This window comes from Trachurus trachurus (assembly GCF_905171665.1).
Source record: "Trachurus trachurus genome assembly, chromosome: 7".
Classification (NCBI taxonomy): Eukaryota; Metazoa; Chordata; class Actinopteri; order Carangiformes; family Carangidae; genus Trachurus; species Trachurus trachurus.
Genome location: NC_139901.1, coordinates 948034 through 970990, shown reverse-complemented (window position 1 = coordinate 970990; position 22957 = coordinate 948034). Strand labels below are relative to the sequence as shown.

At 44.4% G+C, this 22957-nt stretch overlaps 1 protein-coding gene across 1 annotated transcript; it reads left to right on the top strand.

Annotated features, from left to right (window-relative positions):
• Positions 1-412: 412 nt before the first annotated feature.
• LOC310988892 (myelin transcription factor 1-like) lies at positions 413-22569 on the top strand (the record flags this gene model as incomplete). The annotated part of the gene is made up of 21 exons (XM_083975696.1): positions 413-467; positions 633-675; positions 777-842; positions 1457-1625; positions 3980-4871; positions 7577-7696; positions 7984-8074; positions 8589-8702; positions 8786-9003; positions 9304-9506; positions 9653-9868; positions 9964-10112; positions 11154-11216; positions 11744-11812; positions 12763-12825; positions 12987-13070; positions 16555-16776; positions 18839-18930; positions 19083-19186; positions 19328-19471; positions 22426-22569. 21 exons carry the CDS (start codon positions 413-415, stop codon positions 22567-22569), a joined length of 3321 nt encoding a protein of 1106 aa, XP_083831822.1.
• Positions 22570-22957: the final 388 nt, after the last annotated feature.

The following is a 22957-nucleotide window of genomic DNA, read 5'->3' as shown; positions in this document are numbered from 1 at the left end:
CTAGATTTGTGTTCTTTTAATTTAGTTCCTATGAGTAAAGCCCCAGAGATACAGGGACCTACATCTCCCACAATGCAACCATCAGAAGCTCCCTACTTCATAAATGTCCACATCTGTCATACTGCTTTATGTCCTGGATGGTAATGCAGAGGAACAGACTTGATGCTTGTAAATTTGCAGCTGCTGTTTTGTGTTTCATCAACAGAAAATGAGTTCAAAGACTAGAAACTGACTCAGCAGTGGACCAAGGCAGAGCCATTCAACCACAGAGGACACGCCTTAGAATTAAAGTACATCTATCTATCTATCTATCTATCTATCTATCTATCTATCTATCTATCTATCTATCGCTCTATCGTTCTATCGTTCTATCGTTTTATCTATCTAATATCTGTCTGTTCTCTTTATTTAGATGAGTCAGGACGTTACAGAGACACGAACACGCACCCGCTCCAAAGGCATCCGGGGTCAGCACACACACACACACACACACACACACACACACACACACACACACACACACACACACACACACACACACACACACACACACACACACACACACACACAGATAGCTCTGGTATGACTTTCACTTTTGCGTTTGATGATTTCTCTTCCTGTTTCACTCTCAGTGTCATCAGAACCTGTGGGACAGGAGATGAAGCAGGACTTGAGGTGGGTGATGTGATGTCTCTGCTGAACACTCTCAGTGTGTATACTGTATAGCGGGGCCAGTGTGTATAAAGTGTGTGTTTGTGTGTTTACTGCACCTGCAGCAGCTGTCCCACTCCCGGATGTGATGGCAAAGGCCACGTCAGTGGAAGGTACTCACGACACAGAAGGTAGGATTCACTCTGCACAGCAGCTAGTTAGTTCATTAGCGTGAACACACAGCAAAGACCTCATGATGTGCCGCCCAAAAGCAAGATCACAATCAGAATGTCTGTGAAAACAACTATATTTAATGTGGACTTTAATGACAGTTGCACCATAGTTCCATTGATCTTTGTTTAGTTCATTGTATTCTATGTTTGTGTGTAGAATACAAACAAAATGAAGCAAAACCTTTTAGCAGAAGCTAACTGGAGTCAGGAGATATCACAGCTGTAGTCCACTCAGTGGGACCAGAGTGGAGATGGTTGCTTAGAGACACTTTGGCTTATACTGTAAAAGAAAACACTCAAACATCTGATGAGCACGATGCTGAAAGGAGCTCGTTAACATCTCTGTTCATGTTTCATCCCTGTGATCAACAAAGACAACTTGATACATGAGACTAAGTTTCCTCTACGTGACTGAGGTGAAGGTCAGACCAGGTCACAGTGAAGCCACTCTGGTGTCCAGAAGTATCTGTTCCAGCTCACAGTGAAAAGATCCCTTAAAAAACAAACACAAACTATCAACTGTGGTGTTTGATGGACATTAGCATTACAGTAACCCACCCCGCTCTCCTCAGTGTACTGGGATGTCCCATCGTGAAGAAGAGGAAGCTCGAGGAGGCCGAGGCCGAGGCTGAGGAGAACCAGTCTGCTCCTAAGAGGAGGAACCAGCCTGCCAAACAGGCCACCGATGACGGCTTCACTGCTGACAGTGACGCAGCAGAGGAGGATGAGGAGCAGAAAGAGGAGGAAGAAGAGGAGGAGAAGAAAAACAAAACAAATAGCGGATCAGAGTCAGTACAAGGTGAGTGAAACAAAACCAGGACAGTACAGAGACCACAGACAACAAATCAGAGGTCTAGGCAAAGGTAAGGTCAGGGAACTAACAACACGAGGACATGCTGAGACACTGGACACTCAGGACAAAGACCAGCAGACAACAATGAGACAATCTGTGCAGGGAGTGAGGATCTGATCTGAGGTACATGAAACAACAATAAAACAAGAAATACATCAATCTTAAAGTATAAAGAAAACCTGGCCCATAGGAAGGCGTATGGTGAACCTAATTGTTATAGCACAACTGTTTTTCTAAGGTCAGTCAAAGATGAAAGTTTTTTTTTTAAAGGATATTTTTGGGGCTTTTTGTCTTTAATTGATAACATAGTTGAGAGAGACAGGAAACGGGAAGGCAGAGAGAGGGGGAATGACATGCAGCAAAGGGCCACCAGATTTGGGATTCGAACCGGGGCCGGCTGCAGTGAGGACTGTAGCCTCTGTATACTATTTGCTATTTCAGTGGTCTGAGTCACAGCAGCACCAGCTGCTCTGTGACACTTTCAGTGGATTTGTGCGCTCAATACAAACACCAGCATCTTAACATGCTAACAACAACAACTATGGTAATATGCTCATGCTCAGCTGGTAATATTAAAGGGATAGTTCAACATTTTGGCAAATTCGCCCATTGCCATAATCCCTATAGTCATAGCAGTAGGTTTGTTAGGTTTGATTGTCGGTGCAAGCTATTTTTTTGATCGGTGGGGCAGAAACGCTGCTCAGAGCTACGCTACGGAGGTATATGATATTTCCAGGTCTCCCTCATCAAACTCATCAAATACACAATCCAACAACTCCTCCATGCTCCCTCCATCAACTCTTGTTAACTTTTCCATGTTTTTCACATTCTGTGTTATAAACTGTTTTCTTGCCTTGCCTTGCCAAAACACTCTGGTGGACAAGTTGTGACCTGGACATTCACCACACTATGGAAAAATAACGTATAATTAGAGCTGCTGTGCAGCAATGGTCGGGGCCGGGCAATTTTTTTATAGACAAAATTAGGCAAAGTGAAAGTTGCAAAGCTGTAGCACATATGGTTGATCTGTTATGAATTTATTTTCACAGTTTTGACATTTAGATGCTGTAACGCCACCATCAGGACTATTGTGTTGTGTTACTAGTTGAGAACATCTGGACAAAAGTTTCAGCAGTGTTGGGGCGACATTTTGGTGAAAGTTGCAAAACTGTAGCATGTACTGTTGGTTTGGTTGAAATTTTCAAAGTTTTTAAATTGAAACGCTTATTGTGCCCGGGGGGCACATGTCCTTGGAGTTGAGTAAATCTGGCATGGGGTTGAACATTTCTGTGAAGTTTTTTTCACTGATTATGCATGGGAAGTACTTCCTCAGAAGAAGAAAGAAGAGGAAAACAATAGGGTCCTGGCAGCTGATGCTGCCCGGACCCTAATTATGTAACATTACGACACACGAAACAAATACTCGGAACTACTTGCACTTCTGAAGTCACTCTGCCGAGCAGCCATGTATGGGATGTAGTTCCGGTTACGTATTTGCCTCAAAAACAACTCTGTTGTAACGTTCCATTACGTCCTCATCGCGTGGTGAATGTGCGGGACACAACTTGTCCACCAGAGCGTTGTGGAGTTGTTGGATTGTGTATTTGATGAGTTTAATGAGGGAAACCTGGAAATATCATATGCCTCTGTAGCGTTAGTTGAGCAGCTCGTATCTCTGCCCAGCTGATCAAAAAACAATTTGCACCAACAATTAAAGGTAATGAACCTACTGCTATGACTATAGGGATTATGGCAATCAACTTAAACAGATTAGAATGTTGTACTAGTATATTGTGGTGTCATGCAAATCCTAGCCAGTTAGCCAGTTGTTGTACAGATGCAAAGTCATTTTCCACCATTTTGGAAAAAGGATGGTGTGTCACAGGAGGAGGGAGGACCAGAGTGGACCATCACACTCCAGGTCAGGGTGTCGCCACGGGTCCAGTCACTATTTTCTGTCAACTTTCATTTTCACTTTGACTCCACAGCGGACTGCTCACCAGAGACAGCAGAGGACAAGGACGCAGCAGAGACGGCAGCTCGTCCTTCACCTCAAGATGACAAGGACAAGACCAACCATGAGGAAACTGCTGAGGAAGTGAAGGAGGACGAACTCACCGACCATCACCAACAGGAGGAAACAGAAGCCCAGGAGGAAGAGGAGGAGGAGGTGGAGGAGGAGGAGGAGGAGGAGGAGGAGGCTGAGCTAGTGATACAGGACCAGCCATCAGACAAACCTGAGGAAGACGAGGGGGTTACAGAGCTGAAAGAGACAAAAGAAGAAGAGGAGGAGGAGGAGGAGGAAGAAGACAAGGAGGAGGAAAAGCAGCAAGAAAGACAGGAGGATACTGTGGAGGAGCGGGAGGTGGAAAGACAGATGATCAGCCAAGAAAACTCTGATCACCAGTACTCCAGTGGCGATTACAACCACCAGGCCAAAGAGAAGCAGAGAAAGAGAGAGGAGCAAGAGGACGAGGACGAGGAGGAGGAGGAGGAAGAGGAGGAAGAAGGAGAGGAAGAAGATGAGGGAGAAGAGAGGGAGGTCCACCAAGACGTGGATACTCCTTACACTATGAGTCCTCGCATTCAGGGATCAGAAGCTGAGGTGTCACTCAGGGAAGAGAAGGTCAACACCCCCATGACTGAGGAAGAGGAGGAGGATGAAGAGCAGGAGGAGAGGGAGGAGGAGGAGGAAGAGGAGGAGGAGGAGGAAGAAGATCAGAGGCAGGGTAAGGAAGCAGGAGAGGTAGTGGAGGAGGAGGAGGAGGAGGACCGAGACTTCGGCAAAGCCTCCCCAGCCACGGTGGTGATAGAGGTCCACTCTGAGGAGGATGATGACGAGGAAGACGAGGAGGAGGAGGAAGAGGAGGAGGAGGAGGAGGAAGAGGATGAGGAAGAGGAAGGAGACGAGCAGGACCGCGTCTCCGAAGGCTCGGGAGTCACAGACGACTCAGAGAACTGGGACATGACGCGGGGGAACCTGGGGCTGCTGGAGCAGGCCATCGCCCTGAAGGCGGAGGAGGTGAAGGGGGGGCAGGAGGTCCGGAGCTCCCCGGAGTACCAACCATACGGCTCCTCCAGTAAGAGCTCTGAGCACGCCGCCGTGGCCCGACGCACCGCCCACTACAGTAAAGGTACGCCCCCTGTCAACAACTACCCAGCATGCACCAGCTGAGGAGGAGCCCCTCTGGAAAAAAGCATCTCATCACTTATTAAACCAAATTTAAAGGGATAGTTCACTCAAAATTGAAATTTCACTCATTATCTACTCCCCCTCATGTGGACTAAGGGCTGGGAGAAGTTTCAGAGTCCTCCGTGGCTTCTCTGAGTTACAGGGGGTCTCGGCGTAGCAGTGCATGTCCATATTACGGTTTCAAATGGATACCAACTGTCTTCATAACAAAAAGACACAGCTTCCGCTACAAACAAGCTTGAAATATAGAGTTATTTAATTTTTTTCGGGACAATTTCGCATTTCGGGGCTTCAATACAAGACGGACATTACATACAAGCAGCATGGAGGTATTTGGATGTTTTTTGGTGTGTCTTTTTGTTACGAAGACAGTTGGTATCCATTTGCAACCGTTATATGGACATGCACTGCTACGCCGAGACCCCCTGTAACTCAGAGAAGCCACGGAGGACTAGGGGGAGTAGATAGTGAGTGAAATTTCAATGTTGGGTGGACTATCCCTTTAAGTTTCTTTAAAAAAAACTCACCTTTATACATTTTTAAACCCTTAGATCAGGGGTCTCCAACCTTTTTCCCTCTGAGCTACTTCCACATAATTAAAATGACTGAGAGCTGCTCATGTTTTGGAACATACATTCTTTACATTTGTAAAACAAAACTGTTTCCCACTCTTCATGAAAAAAGTCTGTTTTTAGCCTCTGTCATCCTGATAGCTGAAATAATTACTGTCAGGTATTGCCCCCCCTCTATTAAATATGAAAGGAGGCTGAAAATGACAGGACATGTCTGTTCTGATGATTCAAGTTAGAGGTCCTGAAATGTGTGTTTCTCTTCTATAATACATATGCTACATCTGGGGGCGGAGTTGGAGTTAGATGGACAGGGAACCAGGATTTGACACAACACTTACAAGCACTTTTCAGATTGTAACTTCTTAGATTTTACTTTTGATTTTTTTCTTTGGTTCTGTTGTTGTTTGCTTCATTATTGTTCTCTTTTTGTGTTATTTATTTTATCCGTAGAAGGACCTTGTAACTTTGTTAATTAAGGTGCATATAATTAAAATATGTCATTATACTATTATTATTATTATTATTATTATTATTATTATTATTATTATTATTATTATTATTATTATTATTATTATTATTATTATTATTATTATAAGTATTGAAACTAGAATCAGTTTGATCAATACCTGACAGATAGACACATCTCACAGATCTCTCTGTTACAGGAACTGGTCATATTTCAGATGTTCAGTTTTTGTTATTTGTATTCATGAATCATTCATTTGTTATTTTTAAAGGAAAAATTGACAACTAGCTAGAAAGACACGTGCCTTATGATAGAGCTGTAGATACTAATAGCCAATCCTGAGTTTAGCTGACCAGATGTTTACAGCTCAGTCAGACAACTCTGAACTGAGAACAAATCATTTATTGAGCGTAAGCATGGCAAGCACAGCATAGCATAGGTATCCTTGAGCATGGCTGCAGCAAGTTATTCCTTCCCTGAATGATCCGCTGCCGGACATTACAGGGAATGAAGCAGACACCTGCAGGGGATCATAGAGACAGAGCCCACAGGTGGATGCTGGGGAAGAGGTGGGTTTGCAAAACCTCATAAGCAGCAGGAGCAGCAGCAGCAGCAGCAGCAGCAGTGAGATGTAAGCAGCAGCAGAGCAGCAGCAGTGGCAGCATAACCAGGGATGAGCAGGTAAACTGGAGAGTTTAAAGGGATAGTAGCATTTTTTTTAAAGTGGGGTTGTATGATCTACAAATAGCCCCAAAGTACTTTAATTGCAGTAGAAGACTCTCTGCACTCCTCCCGTTAGCAACGCCAGCCCATAATAGCCCTGCCCAGAGATTTACAACATACAGTGTTGTGAACAGACCCAAAGAAACGGCCTATTTTCACGGCCTAAAAGAGGATTTACCTGAAAAAAAATACACAGTTCCATTGTTCGCTATAATATAATTTTTTCCAGCCCTTCAAAGTGCAGGAAAAACACAGTTTTTATTTGGAGCTAACCAACTGCTGATCGGCGGGCGCTAACCCCTGGGCGGAGGGATACGTGAGTTTGTTAGGTCCAAATAAAAACTGTGTTTTTCCTGCACTTTGAAGGGCTGGAAAAAATTATATTATAGCGAACAATGGAACTGTGTATTTTTTTTTTCAGGTAAAACCTCTTTTAGGCCGTGAAAATAGGCCGTTTCTTTGGGTCTGTTCACAACACTGTATGTTGTAAATCTCTGGGCAGGGCTATGGGCTGGTGTTGCTAACGGGAGGAGTGCAGAGAGTCTTCTACTGCAATTAAAGTACTTAGGGGCTATTTGTAGATCATACAACCCCACTTTAAAAAAATGCTACTATCCCTTTAAATAAGTAGTTTTAATAGTTGGATGAGGAAAGCATGTGACTGATCAGCTGATCAGGATAGGCGCAGCTTGAGTCGTCTGCCTGAACGAGCTCCGCAGGCTTCGCATTATTTATTATTCTTTGGAAAACCACTGATCTACACCGTCCACACCAGTCCAGTCATCTTTGTGTTAGGATAGGGGCTTCCTCGTTCCTTCTTCTTACTTACTGATGTGTTTTCATCTCTTCTCTCTCTCCATCTCAATCACACCCTCCTGTATTCAGAGAAGAAGGAAGTCAAGTGTCCTACCCCGGGGTGTGACGGGACGGGTCACGTGACCGGTCTGTACCCTCACCATCGCAGCCTGTCTGGATGTCCTCACAAAGACCGGATCCCTCCAGAGAGTGAGTACCCCGCTGGTAGATGGACGGGCTCTCCTGAGCAGCTCCTGAGCTCTGACACTAACTCTTTGTTTAGTGAGATGTTTAACAGCTTTGAGAGTAAAAGGTCTGCTTAGGTCTTGTTTCTATTTTCTCTTCCATCATTATTTCTACTGGTTCTACTTTAGAAACAACTAATACCACTACTGTCATTAATATTACTGCTTTTTCAGCTACTGCTTCTTTCCACTGTGGGTGATATGAACCCATCAGTGAACTAAACTCACTGACCTGAGTCTGTCTGTCTGTAGTCCTGGCCATGCATGAGAACGTCCTGAAGTGTCCGACTCCTGGCTGCACAGGCCAAGGTCACGTCAACAGCAACCGCAACACACACCGCAGGTCATTACAACACCCAAGGACACACACAAACACGCACAACAAAAAAAACTTGAAATTCTTAAAGGGATAGTTCAACATTTTGGCAAATAGGCCCATTGCCATAATCCCTATAGTCAAAGGTTTCGTTACCTTTAATTGTCGGTGCAAGCTGTTTTTAGAACGGCGGAGCAGAGCTGTGAGCTGTTCAGAGCTACACTACGGAGGCTCATGGGATTTCTTTCTTTCTTTCTAGCGTAGCTCTGAGCAGCTCACAGCTCTGCTCCGCCGTTCTAAAAATAGCTTGCACCGACAATTAAAGGTAACGAACCTACTGCTATGACTATAGGGATTATGGCAATGGGCCAATTTGCCAAAATGTTGAACTATCCCTTTAATCAGAGACAAACATAAGAGATGAACCAACCTCATCTAATACCACTAACACATACTTACACTGTCTGCAGACCTCTATACATATTCCAACCTGTCTGTCTGAATGTTGATGTCTTCATCTTGGCCGTGTCCCTCCTCTCAGTCTGTCCGGCTGTCCCATCGCAGCAGCTAATAAACTCAACAAGACCCAGGACAAGCAGGTTCTCCTCCAGCCCTCAGCCAGTGAACCTTCCTCCAACTCTGATAGAGTACTCAGGTCAGACATGATTGTGCTTTTTCTTCTTGTTTTGAACCCGTTGGGCTGCATGGATCAAACCTGACTCATGGCTGTTTCTCCAGGCCCATGTGTTTTGTGAAACAGCTGGAGATCCCTCAGTACGGCAGCTTCCGACCCAACACGGTGACCACCACACCGCGAGCTAACCTGGCCAAGGAGCTGGAGAAATACTCCAAGGTGTCGTTTGACTATGCAAGCTTTGATGTCCAGGTGTTTGGAAAGCGTATGCTGATCCCAAAGACGCCCGGCACTGCTGAAACATCACCCAAAGCCTTCAAAAGTAAGAGACACATCATTCATCCCCTTCTTCTACTGTTATAAACCTGTCTCCTGCATCATCCAGTGAAGAGCATAAAAATATGATCTTCATTGGGATGATTATTCACATATAAAATGCAGAAGCATTTGATTTAATTACTGCACATATATAAATATTATACATAAATAAAAAGTCAAACCCTCTCTCCACCAGGCTCTGATCATCAGCTTCCAGGTAAACACAGGCACGATTCCTCTGGTATACAAAGATACAAACTGCTCCTGTTCCTGTTCCTATAACCTCCCTGCTCCTCCCCCACAGCTAAATCATTCCCTAAGGCCTCCTCCCCCAAGCACAGTGTGTCTGGAGGATTCTCCAAGAGCTCCTCATCCTCCAGTGGTTATGACTACAGCCAAGACGCAGAGGCAGCCCACATGGCAGCCACAGCTATCCTCAACCTGTCCACCCGCTGCTGGGAGAGACCAGAGAGCCTCAGCACCAAGCCCCGGGAGCCCTGCCCCAAGGTACACACACACACACACACACACACACACACACACACACACACACACACACACACACACACACACACACACACACAAACACACAAACACACACACACACACACACACACACACACACACTCACCGTCTCTGTGTGAACTCCGTAGGAGTCGGACATCGAGGTGGATGAGAACGGCACCTTGGACCTCAGCATGAAGAAGACTAAGAGGGAGGGCATGCAGTCTCCAGAGCCTTCATCATCCTCGTCTTCATCCTCCCAACACGTTGGAGCCACTTTGTCTCAGGGCCACACTCAGCCAGAGTGGGAGGGGCCACTGGACTTCACCAAGCCCAGTGGAGTCAAGGAGGAGGACCACGAGGAGGTAAAGTCCACAACCAGACCAGGAGGTCCAGTGATGATGATGATGATGATGATAATGATGCCATCATGCTCACCTGTTTTCTCACCTTTGTTCAGGTGGAGAACGCGGCCCCCTCCTACACCTCGTCTGACGGGGAGGAGGAGGACCAGGAGAACCTGGAGGACAGGAAGTACCCCGGCGAGGTCACCACCAGCAGCTTCAAGGTCAAGTTTCAGCCCAAAGACAGCAAAAAAGAGGTTCTGGTGTAAGTCCCACCCTTCACACTGAGACACCACGCTTCCACTACTCCTCTCACTCTGTCAGCTCATCACTGTAAAACATATGGCCCGCGGGTCAAAACCGGCCCGCCAGAGGGTGTAATCTGGCCTGCCGCATGATTTTGCCAAGTGTGAAAATCACATAGAAGCCAGGAGAGACATAACATTGTTGAAATTGCAAAAGTATTGTTCTCAAAAAAATGTAGGTTAAAGGGACAACGAGGAGTTTTGGAAAAGGGAAGCGTTTTCACACTACATTTATGAGCCTCCGCGCACCGTGAAATTCTTTGACCGGCGCAAGACAGACTCATGTTTTCATTCATCAAGAATTAAAGTCAGAGGTTGGAAGACGATCACATACCGTCGTAGTTCCCACCATAAACTGCGATTCAGCGGCGTTATTCTCATGACTCGCCACGAAACCGAAAGTAAGGAAACGCTGGTCGGCTCGCCCAGCATTTCCACCACCACTAATAATAACAAAATAACGATAGAGACAAAACCATATATTTATCGAAAATGGCCCATTAACAAGTGTGGGTAGCGGAGATTCATCCACATTAATATGAGACTTTTTTATTGTCGCGGAATTTTTTGTTCTGCCGATGGAGAAACTCCTCGTTGTCCCTTTAATAATAATAATAATGGTTTACATTAATATAGCGCTTTTCTATTGATACCCGATACCCAAAGTGCGTACAGAAACCACTATTCATCATAACAAGGAGTAAAACAAAGGGAATATTTACAGTTCTCCTCATGTATAGGTTATTATGCTGATATTTGACTGGTCCAGCCCACTTGAGATCACACTGCGCTCTGTGAGGCCCCTGAACTAAAATGAGTCTGACAGCCCTGCTGTAGAACCATGAAACAGCGTTCAGATGGACTGACACACCCATCAGTCCGAATAATAAACAGTGATCTCTTTGTAAATATTGTAAACACTGTGACACACAGGGACAGAAACAGCATTACAAGCCTGATATGAAGTTGTATTTGATATGAGCACCATGTCCTGCTCCTAGATGTCCCACCCCCGGCTGTGACGGCAGTGGACACATCACTGGAAACTACGCATCACATCGAAGGTGAGGGCTGCTCTCAGGACTTGGAGATGAGGAGTTTTCAGACTGTGGTCAAACCACGTCCCCCTCCCCCCTGTCAGTCCCTGTTGCCCACTGTTCCCCATCTTACCCCTGTTACCCCCAGTTACCTCCAGCTGTCAGCCTGTTACTCCCTGTTATCCCATGTTTTCCCCTGTTACCTCAGACACACACATATTCATTCTTTATATTTTTTCCACTATTTCTTTTCTGTAGAGATCAGCCCTGGCTCTGTAGTCCAGTTCTGTCCTGGCTCTGTAGTCCAGATCTGTCCTGGCTCTGTAGTCCAGTTCTGTCCTGGCTCTGTAGTCCAGTTCTGTCCTGGCTCTGTAGCCATGTTCAGGCTCTGGTTCTGTAGTGCATTATTGTCCTGGCTCTGCAATCAGTTCAGGTTCTGTAGTCAGTTCAGGTCCTGGCTCTGTAGTCCAGTTCAAGTTCTTGCTCCTTGGTCTAGTTCAGGTTCAGGTCTCTGGTTTCCTGACAGTCTCTCTCTCTCTCTCTGTATCTTCCAGTCTGTCTGGCTGTCCTCTTGCTGATAAATCACTTCGGACCCTCATGGCTGCCCACACAGCTGAACTGAAGTATGTCTGCCTCTGTCTCTGTCTTCTCATGTTCAGCTCTGTCCCTGCTCTGCTCCCACACACTACAAACACCACCACAGCCTTTATATCTAGCCTCTTATACAGCTTTCTGTTCATCAGCCCTGATACGGTACAAATAAATATGTTCTTTGATTACAGATCAGGTCTAGGTTCTATATTTATACTGTTAAAGTATCAAAGCTGCAGTCCACAGAGAAGCCTGTATTCAGAAACTGAGCCATCAGGACGTCTGTGACTTTGTGATGTCACAACAAACCAGTCACTGCTCTCAGCCCCGCCCCAAGCCCCGCCCACCCGGACCCTACAGGATTTGGTTTTACCTGAAATCTGCTCTATTTTTATTTGATCACTCAGAAACAGGGGGCGACTCAGAGCCTCCTCTCCTCTGATTGGTTCACTGACCTGTTGAGCTCCAGAGAGAAGTCTGAGAGATGAGACTTAAAACAAAAACATATCTGCTCATGGATCAACACTTCAAATAAATCACAACAGAAGTGTGAAATATGGGACCTTTTAGAGATTATTATCATTATAATTTTGCCAGGTTTCACAATTCTGGTTTTCAATTACTTTTATTTTGACAGTTTTTGTATCATTTAATATTAACATCATGTAAATTTAGACACTTATATGAATGTGTAATTTTAGATTTCAGCTTGTATCGGGACAGTCATGTTCTGGTCGATTTGCTATTATGATTCATAAAACTCAACAGATTGGAAACGGTGAAATATTGTATTGTATTGTACTGTATTACTTCCTGTTGCTGGGTTCTTCATGAGAACATCCAGCTGTTTGCAAAGAGCCCTGCTGCAGTGTGGCAGCACGATGTCCCAGGGTGGACACGGTGTCCACACACTCAGTGTATACAGGTTAAGGTTAGAGAAGCTGGTTTCAGCCTGGAGATTGACAGAGTGTCTGTGCCTCAGGTGTCCCACTCCGGGCTGTGACGGATCAGGACACATCACCGGGAACTATGCTTCACATAGAAGGTAGGAGCTCTCCTCCTCCTCCTCCTCCTCCTCCTCCTCCTCCTCCTCCTCCTCCTCCTCCTCCTCCTCCTCCTCCTCTTCCTCCTCCACCTCTACCTGCTCCACCATCACCCTCTTTGCTGATGGATGCTGTGTCTCACCTCTCTGTCCCTCTCTGTCAGTCTGTCTGGGTGTCCCAGAGCCAAGAAGAGCGGGATCAAATCAGTGCCCACCAAGGACGACAAGGAGGACTCAGAGCTGCTGAGGTGAGCAACAGGAGCTGGAAGACAGATTGTCTCATATTATAGACTGAAAATATTCAATGGCATCAATATGAATGTTCATCCACAACCTTAAAGGGATAGTTAAACATTTTGGCAAATTCTCCTATTGCCATAACCCCTATAGTCACAGCAGTAGGTTCATTACCTTTAATTATCGGTGCATGTTGTTTTGAGATCAGCGGGGCAGAGACGTGAGCTGCTCAGTGAACACAATGGAGGTGAACGGTACAGGTGCCCTGTCCCCCATCAAACTCATCAAATACACAATCCAACAACTCCAAAACGCTCTGGTGGACAAGTTGTGACCTGCACATTCACCACGCTATGAGATAATAACAGAACGTTACCAGACAGAGTTGTTTTAGAGGCAAATGCAACCAGAACTACATCCCAGACACGGCTGCTGGGTGGAGGGATTTCAAAAGTGCAAGTAGTTCAAAGTATTTGCTGCATGTGTTGTAATGTTACATAATTATACGTTATTATTTCATAGCATGGTGAATGTGCAGGTCACAACTTGTCCACTAGAGCGTTTTGGAGTTGGATTGTGTATTTAGTTTGATGAGGGACAGGGGACCTGTACCATTATGTTCACTGAGCAGCTCACGTCTCTGCCCTGCTGATCTAGGCAAGGTAAGGCAAGGCAAGGCAAGGCAATTTTATTTGTATAGCCCATTTTTACAAACAGTTAGTCTCAAAGGGCTTCACATGACATCATAACAACATCCTCTGTCCTTAGACCCTCACATCGACTGAGGAAAAACTCCATGGAAAACCCTTTTTAACAGGGAAAAAATCGGAGAAAGCTCAGGGTGAGCAACAGAGGAGGGATCCCTCACCCAGGACGGACAGACATGACATAGATGTTGTTACAGACAAGACAGTTTACAGTTTATGTTACAGAATGTGCGAAATATGGAAATGTTAGCAAGAGTTGATGAAGGCAGTCTCTGGTGAGGGGGGGGGGCAGGGAGAGCTGGCCAGCTCGATGGGAGGACTGGATGGCAGACTGGTCCATGGGAAAGGAGGGGAGGGTAGGGGAGGGGAGGGGAGAGGAGAGGAGAGGAGAGGAGGGGAGGAGGGGAGAGGAGAGGAGAGGAGAGGAGAGGAGAGGAGAGGAGAGGGCTCCATGTAACCAGATGTGTCCCCCAGCAGTCTAAGCCTATAGCAGCGTAGCTATAAAATGGTTCAGAGCTACCTGAACCAGCCCTAACTAAAAGCCCTGTCATAAAGGAAGGTCTTAAGTCTAGAATTAAATGTAGTTAGAGTGTCTGCCTCTCTGACCCATGGAGAGAGCTGGTTCCACAGTAAAGGAGCCCGGTAACTGAAGGCTCTACCTCCCAGTCTGTTTCTAGAGATACTGGGAGTCACTAACAGACCTGCGTTCTGGGAGCGGAGTGCTCTGGTAGGACAGTAAGGAAGTTCTAAAGTAGTTCTTTCAAGACTATCTAAAAACGACGATCTAAAAACAGCTTGCACTGACAATTAAAGGTAATGAACCTACTGCTGTGACTATAGAGATTATGGTGATAGGAACTATCCCTTTAAGCTCCAACCAAATATATTTGTATTTCCTATACAAGAGCATTTCAGTGTAATAACAAAACAGATTCATATCCTGTATTATATTTAAAGCAGAAGTAAGCGATCCGGTGGTTTTGGCTAACTTCCTGTCAGCTGATGGAGTTAGCAGTCCCCGCCCTCGTCCCTACGTCACCACATTCACGCGCATCCCTTGGCTGCACACACAGCCCCTTTATGCCGTTCTCTCTCCTCATTGGATAAAGGTTGTAGGATACAAGGAAAGTTTTCTCCTCGGCTTACAGCAGAGCAGAGTGACTGACAGACCCGTGTTTCAGACCAAACACTCTATATAAGTGATTGCTGTCGGAAGATATAACTATTTAAGACTTATATTACAGTTTTTCTCTGTTGGTTTGGCTCATTTCTTGAAACAGAAATTACATTCTTAAAACTATAAGACCATTTGGCCAAACAGTCTTACAGTTCTGCACAACATTACAGCTCACTAGCAAAAGCGCATATCTCTCCCAAAACTGTTCACACATGCTTCAAAACTAGATTCCTTTACCATGTACAGTGTCAGTACCATCAAAATGGCAAAGATCTTTCTCAATTGCTTTTGGCTCATTTGCATTCACTTAGTGCTTTTACCAAAAATAAACTGGATGGTTCAGCATAACACCATGGATGAGCTGCAGAACCTCATATCTCTCCCAAAACAGTTTACTTATGTGTCAAAACCAAACTTCTTTCTCATGTACCGTAAGTAGTCAGTGCCCCCAAAATGCATCATCCCTGTGGCATTCTGTGAGCACTGCAAGTCAAAATGCTTAGATGTTTTGTCACTATGGCAGAGACGTAGCTATAAAACCTAAGAAAAGGACTTTACAGTAAGAGCAGCCTCCAAAGTTTGACATCACACACACTGCACTCATATTGCCAAGGAAATTGTAACCATTTTTATTCACATATAGCCTACATAATTTCATCAGGCACAACTCTGTGTCTTCTTGCTCCTCGGCCTCTTCCGCCTATTCCACCACGCATCTGCACTCCTCCTCCTCTTCTTCTTCTTCCTCCTCTTCCTCTTCCTTGAGCAGGGAGTTGCTCATGACAATTTTCTTGGCCAGGTACCTCCATGTTTATACTGCAAAAGGTACAGGCCCTAGCCAAGCTCTATATATACGCGTTTGGCAGCATTCACAATCATAGACAGCACCAGTCAGGTAGCTAAACAGCTGATTGATTGGTCATCTGAGATGTAGGAACTCCTCCTTCGTTAGTCAAGTTCTAATTTCACCTGACTGTCAATTACTGTCATGAATTTATGAAATGCTGCAAGAAATTCATATGGTTTTCATGGTATTAGCCTACAGTATGTTGACAAATTTTGACAGTTGAACAGACTATTGTGCATATGATGATTTACACAGTGAAATCATGCTGACATGTTTTGGAGAGAGCAACCATTAGACTGAGAATCAACTAATCAGCTTAGATCAGCAAGATCTATTCATTTGGAAAATGTGCTAAATGTATGCTCACTGTGCTAACTCTAGGGTACTTGTACATAACCATTTGCAAAGATGCACTAAGACACTTGAGACATGTACTAAGACATTTGCAATTTGATGAAATCAATGAGAAATGCCATTCTGTTGTGAACATTTGCAAGGTGGTTTGGAGATTTGTCCATGTTATTTTGAGAATGTAATTTCTGTTTCAAGAATTGAGCCAAACCAATAGAGAAAAACTGTAACACAAACATTCCGCTTACTTCTGCTTTAATCCTATTATTAGATCTTTTCTGGGATGTTTAGAAGTGGCTTCCGATTAAATTCTGAACCTGGAGGACCAGATCTGGTGTCTGGGGTCCATCTGTTGCTCCTCCTCCTCCTCTCTCTCTCCATCAGTGTGTCAAACCAGTGTTTCCTGTCTCCAGGTGTCCGGTCCCGGGCTGCGACAGTCTGGGCCACATCAGTGGGAAGTACGCCACTCATCGCAGTGCCTACGGCTGTCCGCTGGCAGCACGTCGGCAGAAGGAGGGTCTTCTCAACGGAACCCCCTTCTCCTGGAAGGCCTTCAAGACCGAGGGCCCCACCTGCCCCACGCCGGGCTGCGACGGCTCCGGCCATGCCAACGGCAGTTTCCTGACTCACCGCAGGTATCAGAGCAGAGAGCAACTCAGTTCACAGCCGTATCTCACAGTACATTCATTAAAGGGATAGTTCACCCAAAATTCAAATTGCACTCATCTACTCACCCTCATGTGGACTAAGGGCTGGGAGAAGTTTCAGAGTCCTCCGTGGCTTCTCTGAGTTACAGGGGGTCTCGGCGTAGCAGTTCATGTCCATATGACGGTTGCAAATGGATACCAACTGTCTTCGTAACAAAAAGACACACCAAAAAACATCCAAATACCTCCATGCTGCTCGTACGTAATGTCCGTCTTGTATTGAAGCCCCGAAATGCGAAATTGTCCCGAAAAAAGTTAAATAAGTCTATATTTCAAGCTTGTTTTGTAGCGGAAGCTCCTCTTCCTGGTCTGTCCAAATTGGACGAGACATTACATACGAGCAGCATGGAGGTATTTGGATGTTTTTTGGTGTGTCTTGTTGTTACGAAGACAGTTGGTATCCATTTGCAACCGTTATATGGACATGCACTGCTACGCCGAGACCCCCTGTAACTCAGAGAAGCCACTGAAACTTCTCCCAGCAATTTGAATTTAGGGTGAACTGTTCTTTTAAGTGTATCATTAAGCCCCCCGCCCCCCCATAAACAATCCCCCCCCAAGGTGTGACTGCACAGACTTGACTGTAACCGTTGAGCTTCAGTGGTCCATCAGGTCAGAGCTGGAGGTGAATGACCACTTATCCTTATCTCTATAGTTTCCCCTGGAAGACGCCCAGTTGACTCTTCACAAGTCAGTCCTGGTCCATTCATTTGTGATTGGTTCATACAGATGCAGCTCATCTCCTTCGGTAGTCGTTAAGTGCTAAAATCAAAGGCAACTGGACATTTCATCTCTCTAAAAGGCTTCTTCAGTTCTAAAAAAAAAACATTTCCTGGGACTCTCACAGCAGGCTTTGTGAGACATCCACAAAACCCAGGTCTCCCCCAGGTCTAGACTCAGGTGGACTGGATAGAGAGACTGGAGGAGGTCATCACAGGAAATGTGAGATCTACTGTAGCAAGATCTGATTGGTTACTGAACACCTGGAGTCAGCTGATGATGATGAGTGGGTGCAGACTTCCTGTTAGAGTTTGTCTAAACCAGAGATGGACAGAGTACTCCACCCCAGTACTTGAGTAAGAGTACAAATACTACTGGTCAAAATTTACAAGTAAAAGTAGCTCAGTCCACATGTTACTCCAGTAAGAGTAAAAAAGTACTTGCTTTTAAAGGTACTTAAGTATCCAAAAGTACATGCTTTTAAATGTACTTTAAAGGGACAATGAGGAGTTTTGGAAAAGCGAAGTGTTTTCACACTACATTTATGAGCCTCCGCACCGTGAAATTCTTTGACCGGCGCAAGACAGACTCATGTTTTCATTCATCAAGAATTAAAGTCAGAGGTTGGAAGACGATCACATACCGTCGTAGTTCTGACCATAAACTGCGATTCAGCGGCGTTATTCTCATGACTCGCCACGAAACCGAAAGTAAGGAAACGCAGCGTTTCCGCCACCACTAATAATAACAAAATAACGATAGAGACAAAACGATATATTTATAGAAAATGGCCCATTAACAAGTGTGGGTAGCGTAGATTCATCCACATTAATATGAGACTTTTTTATTGTCGCGGAATTTTTCGTTCTGCCGATGGAGAAAGTCCTCGTTGTCCCTTTAAGTAAAAATAAAAGAAAGAGTAAATTTCTTATTTTTAACATCAATGAATTACTATAATTGTTTCTAAATGAATTTAAGGAGCTTTTAACTCTTGTTTCTGAGAATGAACTCTTTGAAAGCGCCTGCACTGATGTGCTGCTTTTAGGGGTTAGGGTTCCCTCCTTTGACAAACATCTGATGCAATATGTAACAACTTATTACAAAATGTGGCAAAGCTTATTACATATTGCGTTCAAGAATTTTATTATAAAATGTGGCAGATTAATACAAAATGTGGTGTTATTACATCATGAGGTACAAATTGATGACATTATTACATAATGTGGTGCTACAGTCTTTGACAGTGATAGTGATGAGCTGCTCCTCTCAGTCTGTCAGGTTGTCCCAGAGCGTCGGCCAACAAGAAGAGAGCCAAGTTGCCTGGAGACGAGTACATCACCGCAAAGTTCAGAGCCAGCGACGGTAAGAGACACGTCTGCTCACGTACACACCCGGGCCTTCATGGTTGCTAGGGACAACATCACAGTAAATGTCTCAACGTCAAACGTCTCAGAGACGTAATAGGATCAGCTAGCGGTGTTGACTCTTGTGTTTTGCCGTGCGCGTTCACACAGTTCTGGACAACGATGAGGACATCAAGCAGCTCAACAAGGAGATCAACGAGCTGAGCGAGTCCAACTCAGAGATGGAGACCGACATGATGAACCTGCACACTCAGGTGAGCTCAGCCGGCCGGCTCGGTGCACGGAGAGGAGAGGAGAGGAGAGGAGAGGAGAGGAGAGGAGAGGAGAGGAGAGGAGAGGAGGCTCATCCAGCAGACGCTGCCTGTTCTGAACCGCTGCGTCTGTTTGGCCTTTAGATCACTTCAATGGAGAAGAACCTGAAGAGCATGGAGGAGGAGAACAAGCAGATCGAGGAGAGGAACGAGGCTTTGTTCCTTGAGCTGTCCGGTCTGAGTCAGGCCCTGATCCGCAGCCTGACCAACATCCGCCTGCCCACCATGGTGAGTCTACCCCACCCCCACTCCTACACACCTGGAATATCCCTGGAATCTTCCCATTTCCGGGAGGCTTCACCCTCTAGGACGATGGTTCTTAAAGTGACGTCGAGAGGCTTCGGGGGGGGGGGGGGGGTTCTTGAAATTTTACCTTAATATTACACTACCAGTTTTTTGAGAAATTTAAACCACTTTTTTAATTATTATTTATTTATCTGTTTATTTTGGGGGGGAATTTTACCACTTTTTCTAGATTTTTTTTTTTACTTTTTTGAGAAATTTTACCAGTTTCTTCTAGAATTTTTTTAACAACTTTTTTTTTTTAGGAATCTTTATTTTTTTGAGGATTTTTACCACTAATTCACACCATTGGCCCTAATTTGAACGTACATACATTGACTTAAAAAAGTAGCGTTCTTCAGTCTCAGAACAAATATTTGTGTATTTCTGGTGTTTGCTTCAACATTTTGTCCAATGGGGTTCTGTGGTCTAATTTCTGTCAATTTAGGGGTCCTTGATTTAAAACAGTTTGAAAACCACTGCTCTAGAGGGGGTTGCTGTTGGGTTTAGCTCTTGTACATGCATGATGCTTGGATCTATTTCCTTCACTTGTCCACAGTTTCTGATAAACACAGTGAATCTCACACTCAGCATTTACTCAGCCCCGTTAATCAGACCCTCCTTCAGAGAAGAATCCAATCCAAATTAAAACAAAAGTGAAAAACGCTAAGTCTATTTTGTTCCTTTTGTTCCCTTCATGACTTAGCCTGTGATTTGCAGTTACCAGCCTGTGATCCTCAGGCAGGAATCTGATGACTGTTTCCACTGCACCATTAAAGGGATAGTAGCATTTTTTTTAAAAAGTGGGGTTGTATGATCTACAAATAGCCCCTAAGTACTTTAATTGCAGTAGAAGACTCTCTGCACTCCTCCCGTTAGCAACGCCAGCCCATAGCCCTGCCCAGAGATTTACAACATACAGTGTTGTGAACAGACCAAAAGAAACGGCCTATTTTCGTGGCCTAAAAGAGGTTTTACCTGAAAAAAAAAAAACACAGTTCCATTGTTCGCTATAATATAATTTTTTCCAGCCCTTCAAAGTGCAGGAAAAAAACACAGTTTTTATTTGGACCTAACCAACTGCTGATCGGCGGGCGCCTGGGTGGAGGGATACGTGAGTTGGTTAGGTCCAAATAAAAACTGTGTTTTTCCTGCACTTTGAGGGGCTGGAAAAAATTATATTATAGCGAACAATGGAACTGTGTATTTTTTTCATGTAAAACCTCTTTTAGGCCGTGAAAATAGGCCGTTTCTTTGGGTCCATTCACAACAATGTATGTTGTAAATCTCTGGGCAGGGCTATGGGCTGGCGTTGCTAACGGGAGGAGTGCAGAGAGTCTTCTACTGCAATTAAAGTACTTAGGGGCTATTTGTAGATCATACAACCCCACTTTAAAAAATGCTATTATCCCTTTAAAGCCAACTGTGGAAGAGCTGGGGGTTTCGCTCTCTGGTTGTGTAGAGTCATTTCCTTTTACAGTACTGTTAACTGTAAATACCAGTCTTTAATTGAGCCCCACTCAAGGACAGAGCTAAACGTGCATCTGTTGACACACACAACCAGTCAGACATGACTGACTAGAAGGTGATTTCAGTGTGGTCCTTGCATCCTGTCTTGTGTGGTGTCCTCTGACTGAGAAGAGTGAGGCAGCAGCTTCTTGTCACCAGAGCAGAGGTGTAGACGTTGCTGTGACTCAGGTTGTTGTTCTGGTGAGAGGGAGAGCAGGTGGTGCATGGCCCGGCCAGCAGGGGGCGCTGTGTTCTCTCTGTTCCAGCCAATGATGTGAACATCATTAAAAGACCGTCACTTTCAGGAAAAAGAGTTATATAGAGTCACTTTAAAAACTAAAGGACACAGATGTTTAATGTTTATCTGCTTCATTTCATCTTTGTGTTTTTATACCTTGTTGTCCTCGCAAATCGTGACGCACTTTTGTTTTTTTTACTTCCACTTTGATTCACAAAATTGACTTTACATGTCAGTAGCGCACAAGTGTTCCCCCACCCACCCACACACCCACCCACCCAATGTTACCCTTACAAACAAATAAAGTACCAACAAATGTATATGAAATATATGAAAAAAGTGATTAAATGAAATATATATAATATATATATATAATGTATAAACATATATATATATATACACTTATATGCAATTTTCTTTAATTCTAAGAATAAAGTAACTAAATAATAATTAAAAGAAAAAAATGTAAATAGAGAAAAAAAGTTCCTGAATCATTTATCCATGTAACTGTGTCAAAATTACACATATACAAATCAACACACACATGTACATACATAGAGCAAGAGAGAATCCACAGTAGCAAAAGTAAAGTTGTTCAATAGGAACAGCCTCTTGTATTCATCTAGTGGAATACATTTGATTTTCAAGCTGTGATATGAGAGGTTGCCAGTGTTTAGAGAATTTCTCAGTGGATCCACGGAGAGCCAATTTGACCTTTTCTAATTTCAGAAATGTCATCAGGTCTTTAAGCAAGGATTCATTTGAAGGGGGTGAAGGATCTTTTCACAAGAATTTGACGACGAGCAGCCAGGGATGCAAAGGAAATGACATTCTCTTGTATTGAATTCATCTTCATTTCTTTTCCTGGAGTGTCAAAAACAGCTACGTATTTGTGGTGATGGCTCGATGTTCAACTGCAGTGCATCTGATAGGAATGTGAAAAAGATGCACTTTCTAACATAGTTTGGGGCTATACAAATGGAGTGTTATTATCACACATACAGTAAGAGGAAGAAAAAGTAAATGTAGAGTAAAACATAATCAGTAAGACAGACATATTTGGAGGGTCCTCACAGAAACACTGCTCCTCTGTTCTTCCTTGAGTCCACTAGACAGAAATACCTTGTGTGTGTGTGTGTCTGTGTGTGTTCAGCAGGAGCCGCTGTCCGAGCAGAACTTGGACAGCTACGTGGACACCCTGACCCACATGTTTACGAACAAAGACTGCTATCAGAACCCAGAGAACCGGGCCCTGCTGGAGTCCATCAATCAGGCCGTGAAGGGCATCGAGGTGTGACCGAGGGCGTCGGCAGCCACACCGCTTTCTTTCCATATATTTAGATACTGTATGTAATTAATTCTTCTCATTTGGAACTTTGTCATCTGTTGTTTGCGTTTGTTTCCTGTTTGCATGTTGCGTTACGATGGTGTGAGTGTGAAGAGACGGGGGCGTGGATCAAACTGCCGCTGTGCACACACAGAGCAGTGACCAGATTAGTTAGTGAACATATCCCATTACACAATAATGTTGATAGTATCTATAAGAGCATAGTGATGTTGCACCTCCAGGACTAGTTTGTAGATTCATTCTTACAATTGCTGTGTAACTATTTAAGTCCTTTACAAATGTTGGTTTAATAACAACTTATTTAATCATGTCTGCGGTATTATTTTCATGTTGGCTT